Here is an 11,542-nt window from a genome sequence, read left to right as displayed (position 1 = left end):
TTTTAAATATTCAGCCTAAATTCTTCTCAGAAACCTTTGCACCTCAACTCTTAATCTATACCATCATCAATATACAAAAGTCCCAAAGCAAAAGAAAACCCCCCACACATATTTGCTTGCTTTCATACCCATCATCTATCAAAAATAAAGCACAAATTATGACAATGACAATTATTGTTTAAATTTAGAAACAAGAGTTTGCTTGAAGTATCTGTAGACTTTTAGAACAGCACAAAGCCAGCCTGGTATATTGTACACTCACATATACAAGAGCCGCCAGATGTAAGATGGAAACAATGCACTCAGTGATTTGGCTAACTGTCCCAAATACCTAACCTTTCATCGTTTGGACAAAGTGTTTGTGGTATGTACCATTCAATAACAGAGGGTCACAAAGTGACACACTTTTTATACCATTAGAAATAAAATTCTACCCCCCACTTTTTGTTTTATTACATAATTCCAAATTATCCTGTGTTTTTTAGTTGCTGTAGATTTTCTGGGTTGTGTGGCCGTGGTCTAGGCAAGACTACGGCCACACAACTCGGAAAATCTACAGCAACTCATGAACTCCGGCCGTGAAAACCTTCAACAACATATCCTGTGTTTCTTTAGAATTTTACCCTAAAACTATATAATTATAATCCTAATGAATTTAATATATTCTGTAATGACATTCTGATTCTAGCATCTATTGTTATACAGCAATCTTCCACTTTTTTGTTCCACTGTAATTATGTATGTACAGAGATAGCATGCACCCTATATGTAGCTGAAACTTCTTTGTGATATTCACCTGCCTCAGCACAAACATACAAAGAAATACTTCTGCATGCATTTTACTAACTCTACATCATTTCTATTTTGCAAATTACTTTACAGTCCTTCTCTTGTACTTCCTCCCACTCCCACTGTGAAAAAGCTTACTACTATTCCATTTTAGAGTTAGACAGCGAGGATGCTGTGATTTGATTGAAACCATTCAACAACTTAACTCCAAAATAGGATTTTGAATTCAGATCTCTGGGAACCAATTATAACATCCAGCTACCAGACGACTGCTTCTACCAGTAACCAGAACCAAATTCCTTCAGTCCTGTGATCATCAACTAAACTGGCCAGTCTAGTGCTAAATTGATTGACTATTCTTCTCATATATCATCTGCCTGACTTTCCCCACCCACGTTAGCCTGTATCACTATAGTGTCCCACTGGCAGGAGGAATGTTCTTAATGTTACTTCCAATGTAGGTGACATTGAAGCTATTGGGAAACTTCCCATTCAGGATTTGTCAGCTGGAGATACTATGTGCTGTTAAGCTGGAGTAAAGAGAAAAGGAAGAAAGAGGAGATAAAAGGTTTCACTACAAATGTCTTTTAATGCTTCTTACTACCCTGGAAACAATAGGAGATGCTTGTATGGTTGCTGAGAAACCATGGATGTGCAATTCCACTAGAAAAACTGAAAAGGAATACCACTGCTACCACTGTATCTAAAAACTTGGTGGCAACAGTTGGAAAAGTGTTAGTGACCGAGCCACAGAATTCTAGCATTAGAAGGCACCTTATAGGCCAGGTGGCTTATAAGGTGGCTTATAAGGTGGCCTACTAAGTGCAGGAAATCCAAAGCTTGAGTATTCCTGACAGACAGCTGTCCAGCCTTTGCCTGAAGACCTCTAATGCGGTATTGGTTGCACTCTTGAATTGTTCCTTCTGTTTCTGTTAATGTTCAACCAAAATCTACCTTCCTGTAACTAATGCTTCCTCTAAGCTGTGGAGTCTTTTGAGCAAAAATTCTACTTTGTAAGCAACTGGCATTAAAGTTGTGAGCAAGTGATTTGGCTACTGCATAAATTAGTTTGCTCTGGAGCCATCTTTCCTGAGCTAAGACAAAAATGTGCGAGCCAGAAGATATAAAACTGTGAGATAGCTCACACTAAGTCAGCTTAGAGGGAACACTGCCTGTAACTTAAGCCCATTAGATCTAGTTTTGCTCTCTGGAGCATCAAAGATAGACCTCCTGATGGCACCTGGTATTTTTGGCCACTGTGTGACAGTGTTGGACTGGATGGGCCACTGGCCTGATCCAGCATTGGCTTCTCTTATGTTTTCTTATGTTCTTATGTACTTTGCCGTATCCCATGTGACAACCCTTCAGCTATCTGAAGAACACAGTCATATCTCACCTCAGCCTTTCCCTCTCCATGCTAAACATATCCAGTTTCTTCAACCTTTCCTTGTAGGACTCATTTTTGAGACCTCTGAACACGTTCCTCTGAACCCAGTATAGTACCCAATGTTATAGCACCCATGGACTGCAAGGAGATCAAATCAGTCAATCCTAAAAGAAATCAACCCTGACTGTTCCCTGGAAGGCCAGATCCTGAAGTTGAAGCTCAAATACTTTGGCCACCAAATGAGATGGGAGCACTCACTGGAGAAGACCCTGATGCTGGGAAAGATTGAAGGTCAAAGAAGAAGGGGATGGCAAAGGATGAGATGGTTAGACAGTGTTATTGATGCAACGGACATGAAATTCAGCAAGCTTCAGAGGACAGCAGAAGACAGGAGGGCCTGGCGTGATCTGGTCCATGGGGTCGCGGAGAGTCAGACTTGACTGTGCGACTGAACAACAAAATCCCAGTGTTCTAGATAAGGTCTGACTAGTGCAGGGTAGAGTGGAACTATTACTACTTGTAATTTGAACAGTAATGGGCCCAGGAAAGAGACCTGTGACACCCTACTTAAGACCTCCCTCAAGAATGATGAAGTGCCATTGATAGGCACTAAGCAGAGTTCTCCACCCAGCTCTGAACCCATCTGATGTTATTATCATCTAGGCCACACTTAACCAGGTTGCTAGCCAAAATACCATGAGACACCTGGGTCAGATGCCGTAATAATCACAGTATATTACATTCCCTATGCTCAATATATTTATATTTATTGCTCAGCATGACATGTTATGGGGAATTTCTCAACTATTTATATTATTTTGTTGATGATCCCGAATAGAAATAGGCTAATAACCCACACAAAAATGCCAAACTAATAATCTGGCAAGATGAGTTCTTCATCAATTCATGATGGCTTCTACTAATCCCTATTGTTTTCAAAATGCTTACAGACTGACCACTTTATAACTTGTCTAACACTTTCCCTGGTACTGAAGTCTGTAGTTTCACAAATCCTCCTTTCTGAAAATGAATATTTGTTTTCTGGGGGCTGGACTGTACCCATGGACTGCTAGTTCTGCTCTCTATTCAAGTAAAATATATAATTAATAAGCCGATCACAATCCTCATAACCATCAAGAGTGGGTGTTTTTTTAGTCATGCCCAATTCTTTTCTGTATAGGCTGTTGTTTCTACTCTCCATCCCTAAAGCAGCAGTTCTGCAATTCCCATTATCTTTAAAAGGATATTGCTGTAGTCAGTCACGTTTCAATTTCATTTTGCAATGTACTACATTCACCACATTCTGTGTGGTGGGGCAGTTTACATTACTATAGAGTTCATTTGACCCACACTGTCACTAGAGAGGCACAGAATCTAATTGTTTCAAATATCCTGTTCAGAACAATTGTCCTGAATTAGTCATCAAATACGATACTCATACCTCTGTACTGAAGTTACCAATTCTTTTTCTTTCTTTTTCTGACATACGAGCTGCAATTCTTTCTCTGTACACTGTGCTCTGGATTCTTCAAGTGCTTTCTCTAGCTCAGCCACTGTAGCTTTTAGCTGCTTGTTCTTTTCTTCTAGAACCTGCAACTATACAACAGCAAAACACTTTTGTACTGAGGCGTGCTTAGCACAGATCAGAGACTCCACAGTTCCCTCAAGGATAAACAAGGCAAATGACGATTTGTACTGGGATGCCCACTCTTCCACTGGACTTGGAAAAAGCTCAAAGCAAAATGGCCACAAAGTAATCTTATCATGCCTAGAAACTCTTACTATTGGCAAAAGAGAAGAGTCCACAATGGGTGGGGTGCATAACTGCTATCATTATATTGTCTGGTGTGCATGTGTGAGAGAGACAGAGAGATCATGTGTGCATACAGCACAGTTTCCTGGTCTTTCCTGAGAAGAGTCAGGAAACAGTTCATACCCGCCCAGCACCTTCCACAGGAGAGTTACATTTGATCAGACTAATGCTACCTTATGGCTCTCTGCTACTATACAACTACAATCTGTATTTATTTTTATTTTTCTATTGTACTGATTGTTATAGCAGTGTTTCCAGCATTAAATAATTGTGTCCACTGAGAATATAACAGAATAAGGTCCCGGTCACACAGGCCGGATAACGCGGGGGGGAGGCGGGGCTATTTACACCGCCGCAATTAGAACCGCCAGAATGTGATCCCACGCGTCGGCGGCACGCCACAGTTCCTTCCCTCCGCGTCAACGAGGGACTGGAGGGAAAAGCCGCACGCCAGCACGATCACACCAAGGGAGTCTGGAGGTAGCCTGTGGCAAACAGTTTGCTAGTACCTTCAAGGAGGTAGTTTTTTATCGTGCATTTTTGGCGGCACGCCACAGGTGCGCTCCACTTGCCAGATGTTGTGGTGTGATCGCGCCCAAAAAATCCGCCATTCAATCGTGGCTCTCCCACGGCAAATTCAGCATGTGAACGGGGCCTAAGTTAATTTATCTTCAGCTTGTGTCCTATCAGAAGTATGAAGGATAGATATATCCATTGCAGCAATTGGGCTCATACGCCAAATAAGAGCAAAAGCAACTGGAAATCTTTTTAATGGTAATTGTTTTTTATAATTATGATTACAATACAACTGAGCCATGTCTAAAGGTGGCATTCAAAGAGGGGCAGGCACAGTAGTCTGTTGTGGCAAAATAAAATGAATTCCGGTGGCATCAATCACTCCACCTCAAAAAAAAAGGATGCTGTTAATTACCTCCATGCTTGAGAGGAGACAAATGGAGTGTAACAACAGGGTCTCAGTTACTCTTAGCATTTCACAATTAAGGAGGATATATCAGTCTCCAAATTTGACATATTTATTTGCTTCTCCCCCCCCCATTGAATCCAAACAAATAGTGCCTATGTAAACTTAGCTTGTTATTATGTTTGGTCTTCGCATCTGTTAAAACATCTTCATTACATTGCATGCTAATTTACTGCCCACTCTCTGCCTATATTTATGGACTGGTTAATTCCATTTCATTGTATCTGAGGAAGTGTGCCTGCACACAAAAGCTCATTTACTGAATAAAACTGTGTTGGTCTTAAAGGTGCCACTGGACTCAAGCTTTGTTTTATCATTTATTTCAGTATGAGTTTTTGTGAGTCAGAGTTAATTTCTTTAGCTACGTGGAAAGGAAATCATTTTGGGAATACCATCTCCTAAACTCTTTAACATCTACATGAAACTGCTGGGTGAATACACAGATTTTTTTTAAAAAAATATTTTATTCACAGTCACCATTTCACTAATGCACAGATGACAGTCAGCTCTACCTTGCTCTTCCAGCTAATCCTAGAGAGGCTATAGAAACCCTGAACCTGTGCCCGGAGGCAGTTTTGGAGTGGATGTGGGCTAATTAAACTGAAGCCTAATCCTGACAAGACAGAAGTGCTACTGATGGTGGAAGGTATGGCCTTGGATTTAAGGTGTTACATTTCTCCTGAAGGAATAGGTCCATAGTGCAGGGGGTGCTCTTGGATCCAGGCCTACTGCTGGATAAGCAGGTGGCAGCTGGAGCCAGGAGTGCCTTTTATCAGCTTTGACTGCTTAGCCATCTGCAGCCTTTCCTGGGCAGAACAGATCTGGCTACTGTGGTATATGCCCTGGCTACATCTAAATTAGATTACTACCTATCTATTTATCTAGTACTGCTCATATAGCGATAAGTTTTGAGCAGAAAAATGAGATCTATGTGGGGCTGCCCCTGAGAAGTGTTTGAAAAACTTTAACTGGTACAGAATGCTGCAGCCAGGATACTGACTGGGATGGGCCATAGGAACCATATTATTCCAGTCTTGGCCCATCTATGCAGGCTCCCAGTTTGTTTCTGGGAGCAATTCAGGGTGCTGGTCTTGACCTTTCAAACCCTATATGGTTTGGGACCAGCATACCCGAGGGACTGCCTACTCCCATAAGAACCCACCTGATCACCATGATCATCTGCAGACGACCTGCTTTGAGTGCCCCCATCTTCTAAGATTAGGCAGGCTGCAACCTGGGAGAGGGCATTCTCGGTCAGCTCTGGATCAGTTTTCCCCAAGGAGATGAAAGTTCATATTGAAATACATGTTGTTAGTCTTTACAGCATCACTGGAATTTGGTTTATAAAGCTGGCATGCCAGTCATTTGATTGCTTATTATCTTAACATATTAAATATTCCCTGAAGGTAAAAATGATTCTGTGCAGATAATAGCAGTTTACACTTTTTTATTTCATTATAATGTCAGCAGTCACAGAAACTAGGGCTTCTTGCCCCTTCCTTCTACAGCAGGCAGAGACAAAGCTTATTAGCATAGCAAAGCTTCTCTTGCCAGACAACTTCAGGAACTACAGGAATCTTCAAAGCAGACGTGCTGGCCTGTACCTACAGCTGCATTTTAAATTTACTCTTTCTTTTAAAATAGTTATTGTAAAATAGCTATTGATATTTTGTTTTATTTCAGTTCTAAAATTATTTTTTAAATATTTTTGAAAACATATATTCACCATGATTGCTCCATGATGAATTGTTAAAATTTCATTTTTTTCACAATAGCAATTAACTAATTTGAAGAAGAGAAGAGAAGAGATTGGATTTATACCCCGCCCTTCACTACCCAAGGGAGTGTCAGAGCGGCTTACAAACTCCTTTCCCTTCCCCTCCCCACAACAGACACCCTGTGAAGTAGGTGGGGCTGAGAGAACTCTGACAGAAACTGCTCTTTCTCAAGAACAGCTGTGCCAGAACTATGGCTTGCCCAAGGTCATCCAGCAGGTGCAAGTGGAGGAGTGGGGAATCAAACACGGTTCTCCCAGATTAGAGTCCGTGCACTTAACCACTACACCTAACTGGCTCTTTGTAAGCAGCACAAGTATGAAACCTATTGGTAATTAAGATACACTTTTTTCTGATAAAAGTAATGCTTTAAGAATAACTATTTGACAGGTCAATTAAACAAATCATTTTGCCCTGTTAAATGGCCAACCCTAGTAATGGCATATTTTAAGATGGGGAAACTACAAAGGTTAAATCCTCTGGGTTGCACCAATAATTCTGTTCTGCTGGCAGAAAAGGTTTCCTCCAGGAGAAGGAGCTTTCGATCCATGGAAGAGGCAGTGTACCATATCTATGCCTTGTAAAAATAAATACCTTTGAGCACAATCCACTGGAACTCCTTTTCTGTTAGCTCCATTGGATAGTACTCTTTCATTTCCAGGGGCTTATGCAGTGGCATTTTCAGGGGATTATGCCCTTTAAAACTTTTTACTGAAGTACAACGTGTGCAAATATTACACATAGTAAGTTACAATATGTATCCAGCAAAAGCTCTAAATTCTCATAACTCATGGATACCACAAAACGCAGATTACCTGTTTGCTTTGACTTTCAACATCATCCAAGGTTGGCAGGTCAGCCAGGTATTTTTCAAGTGTTTCTATTCTTCTTTGTTTCTCTTTGTTCTGTTCTAATTCTTTCTGGCATTTCTTTTTCAAGCTGCTTATGTACCTGTCCCTCGTTTTGAGCTATAAAAGAACAACTGTTTCATTATGTGAGACAGGAAACACATATGCACAAGGTAATCTGAAACCAGTTGTTTAATTCACACAATATCATTTATTCCCACGTGTTATTAAGGTAAGTGTTATTTAAGTGTGACTAAAAGATAAACATGGCAAAATTGTATTTATGTTACTTGATGCTGAGATTTCTTGCTTACCATTTCGACTGCTGGACATTTCTTCTGTAGTTAAACACATAACTGTTTTTGCTTTCTTCAAATCAGCAGTTCAGAGATCACAAAATTATTTTTCAAGCACACTAATGGTTATGATTATTGGCTTTCTACTGGCGTGGGCTTCAAAACAATTGAAGCCAGGTGTTTTTTTAAAAAATAGGGTTTAGGTATCCTTTCAGCCTTCCAAAAATTGAAGCCAGGATTTCAGAAAGACTAGAGATTAGCTTAATTTGAGGGGGAAGGAATTAGCCTTTGGTTGTAAACTAGGGGAAATAAAATAAACTTAGGCTTTTAAAAAGAGGTTCATTGTAGTTGTAGTTACAAAAGATAGCAGTTCAGTTAGTGCTCAGAGTTAGAGTGCACTATAGCAGCTAGCTCAATTTGGTGAAGTAGTCCAGGGGGACAGAATGAGGGATAGGAGGAGAGTACAGGGGGAGACTGAAGGAAAGGCTAAGCAGAAGAGTATTAGGGCGGGGGGCGGGGGGCACTAAGGCTTTCCCCGAGCCTGTGCAGAGGGCCTGCCCCACAGCAGCCTCTGGCTTGGGGAGGTGCAATGAAGAGGCTCGCAAGGCCCTCTTCATTGAGACTGCTGCTGCAGCACTGCCCGCAAAGGTGCCTGAGGTAGGTGCTGGCACTGGACAGGGATGTGCTTCTGCCCCTATTCCAGCTGTTGCAACTCAGCAGCAGCAGGAGGAGCAGCCTGAGCTCTCTTTTGGGCTGAACTTGAGGGAATGAGAGTATTCCAGCTCTCAGTTCCACCCCAGGAACCAGAGACTACTGGAGGAACTGGAGTAGAGACTGGGTATCCTGCTCTGGCTAGGAGGGCGAGGTAGAAATTCTAATAAATACATAAATACCCCTTCTCCAGTTCCCCCAGAGTCCAGCAGTCTTCTGATGAGAGGGAGGAGGAGAGGCTGGAGATGGCACAAGAGATGGAGATGCATCCCAAGGTGCTGCCATTTAAACCCCTTCTCCCTTGGGCATCTACTTCTGCCCAGACACAGAGTGTCTGCCCTGATCGCCTCACAGGAGGTGGCTCTGGCAGTGCTTGCAGCTGCTAGTCAGCATGGGTGCGTGTAGTGTCTATGGGATGAGAGACAGAGGGGGGAAGGTTCTGAGGCATCTGCCTTCTGGACTGAAGAATGCCCACTCCGGCTGCTTCTATAGGTTCTTTAAACCCCAACTACCCACAATCAAATAAAAAGGGAGGCGCACACTTTGAATAAAGGAGGATTAGTAGCATGTAAGCTAGGGCTCCCTAAAGGTCACTTATTTGGAAACCTGCTAGACCAAGGTTCAATATGTGAAATGAATGGAGCTCACTTTTCCTTGGGACATTTGACTAGACAGAAAGATATGGAAGGAGTTAAAAACAAAGATTTATTTAACAGAAAATAAAGTATTTAGTAAGGTAAATATGTGTGGATGACTTCAATTTATATTGTAAAACTGGGTCTACAGTAAAGTAAATAAACCCTGAAGGGTTTACCTCAGCAGGTTCAAGGCTGTTCTTTTCCCACAAGAGAGAACCTTTCCACAGAACCTAAACACAGTTAGGAACGATGTACCCTTAACAGGATGCTTATTTTGTCACATTAAAATAAGTTTTCTTCCCTAAGGTGACCCCCATACCCTAACTAAAAAGCCAAATAAAAGCCTGGCTAAGCTGACGTTCCTTTCCAGAGCCACAAAATCCCTATCCAAAAGTAAAAAAGCTTTCTTCACCCTTTTTAAGCTGAGGCTGGCTCACCCCCTCTCATCCAGTGGAGTTCCATGGGCTCTGATTGGCTGACACTAACTTGGACTTGCATGAGGCCTAAATCACAAGGATTTCGGGAATTTAAGAATTACTGCCACAGTGTTCTTATACCACTAAGGTCTGGAAACACTTTCAGAAGATGGTGGATTCCTGTTCTGCCACTGCCAGCTGTGTGGGGTTAGGATCAGTCAAGAGAAAGACCTGTCATTTCTTGATGACTGGGCTCAAGAACCACTTGAAGAAGCACCACCAGTTAGTTTTACCATAATTTCATGTGATATATGAAAGCAGACATCCTAGCTGATTCTGGTTGTTCTTCAGTGCTGCTCTAAGAACAAGGGAGCCCAGGATACCATGTCTGAACTCAGAACAGTTCAGATATAATGCAAAACCATAGTTGTATGTATCTTCATCAACCAACCACAGTTAGTGGACTGGCTCACATTTGAATAATCACATTAACCACACCTAGTTTCAAATGATATCTGAACCAGGCTGCCATCTTGGGAGGATTGGCTACATTAGGGGTGTGTCACCTAATGGGCAAAGGAGTTCCTGCTACAAAAAGAGCCAACCACAGTTAGTGGACTGGCTCACCTTTGAATAATCACATTAACCACACCTAGCTTCAAATGATATCTGAACCAGGCTGCCATTTAATCCATAACATGTTCTATGACAATTAAGTCCTTTTGAGAAGCTCAATGAGAAACCCACCTTCTCTTCCATCTTCTTTTTGTCCTCATTAGATTTGCTTGCCATTTGTTTGAGGAACTCAATGAGTTGCAGTTCTTTACTCTGGACTGATACGAGCTTCCGTTCCAGCTCCTCCCTTTCACAGTGGGCCACAGATCTCTCTGCAAATTGAGGCTGCACTGGTGTGTTCTCATACTGAGGATGCTTTGAAGGAAAAAAGAGGAGTCAATGGATATGCTGCTGAGATATCATCACACATCTACAGCATGTTTCCCCAAGAAGACTTTATAACATTTGAAACAAGGTAGTCTGGCAAGGTAACATAATTCTATACTGCATTTAGAAATGAAAAAGTAGAAACATACCGAAGGAAAAAAGAGGAGTCAATGGATATGCTGCTGAGATATCATCACACATCTACAGCATGTTTCCCCAAGAAGACTTTCTCATTTATAACATTTGAAAGAAGGTAGTCTGGCAGGGTAACATAATTCTATACTGTATTTAGAAATGAAAAAGTAGAAACATACCATAAGAAATATATTGAAGTGGCTACTGTCTCTGCCTATAACATACACAAAGAGAGGAATCCAGTTTTCAGCTAGTATCCAAGCCTAGAAAACACCTTAGTAGCAAACAATGCAAAAACAGGTTGCTTACCTGTAACTGGTGATCTTGGAGTGGTCATCTGTGCATTCACACCCATGGGATACAGTGCGCATGCGCTGGATCGATCGGCATTGTAGCAAGCTCTTTAACGGATTTTCGCGCCCAGACCTTGGTCATGCGCGGGAACCCCCGCCACGCATGCCCAGAGGGGTGGGCGCAGACATCCCACCAGTTCCTTTGAACCACCGCGAATCAACCCCTATAGAAAATGTAGAAGCTGACAGCAGCGGGGAAGGAGGGCGGGTGGTATGAATGCACAGATGACCACTCGAAGATCACCAGTTACAGGTAAGCAACCTGTTTATCTTCGACGTGGTCTCTGTGCTTCACACCCATGGGAGATTAGCGAGCAGTGGCCTACCTGGAAGAGGGTGCTGGCAGGTCCTTACTGCGAAGCCGAGGATAAGATGTGACATTCCATGTTGGTACGAGAGTTCTTTCGGACGTCTAGGGCGTAGTGCCTTATGAAGGTGTTAGGCGTAGCCCACGTAG

At 42.1% G+C, this 11,542-nt stretch overlaps 1 protein-coding gene across 1 annotated transcript in view; it reads right to left on the bottom strand.

The window, feature by feature from the left end:
- Positions 1–11,542, bottom strand: part of CEP85L (centrosomal protein 85kDa-like) — a 169,740-nt gene that overhangs the window by 23,125 nt on the left and 135,073 nt on the right. Inside the window, exons 6-8 of the mRNA XM_015409088.1 lie at positions 10,403–10,585; positions 7,562–7,714; positions 3,618–3,772 (exon numbers count right to left, since the gene is read on the bottom strand). Coding sequence (XP_015264574.1) covers positions 3,618–3,772; positions 7,562–7,714; positions 10,403–10,585 — 491 coding nt within the window. The remainder of the gene's footprint in view (positions 1–3,617; positions 3,773–7,561; positions 7,715–10,402; positions 10,586–11,542) is intronic.

This window comes from Gekko japonicus, unplaced genomic scaffold, assembly GCF_001447785.1.
Source record: "Gekko japonicus isolate JY-2015 unplaced genomic scaffold, Gekko_japonicus_V1.1 scaffold50, whole genome shotgun sequence".
In the NCBI taxonomy this organism is placed as follows: Eukaryota; Metazoa; Chordata; class Lepidosauria; order Squamata; family Gekkonidae; genus Gekko; species Gekko japonicus.
Note: the sequence above shows the minus strand (reverse complement) of the source record. Positions and strands in the feature narration are given on the sequence as shown.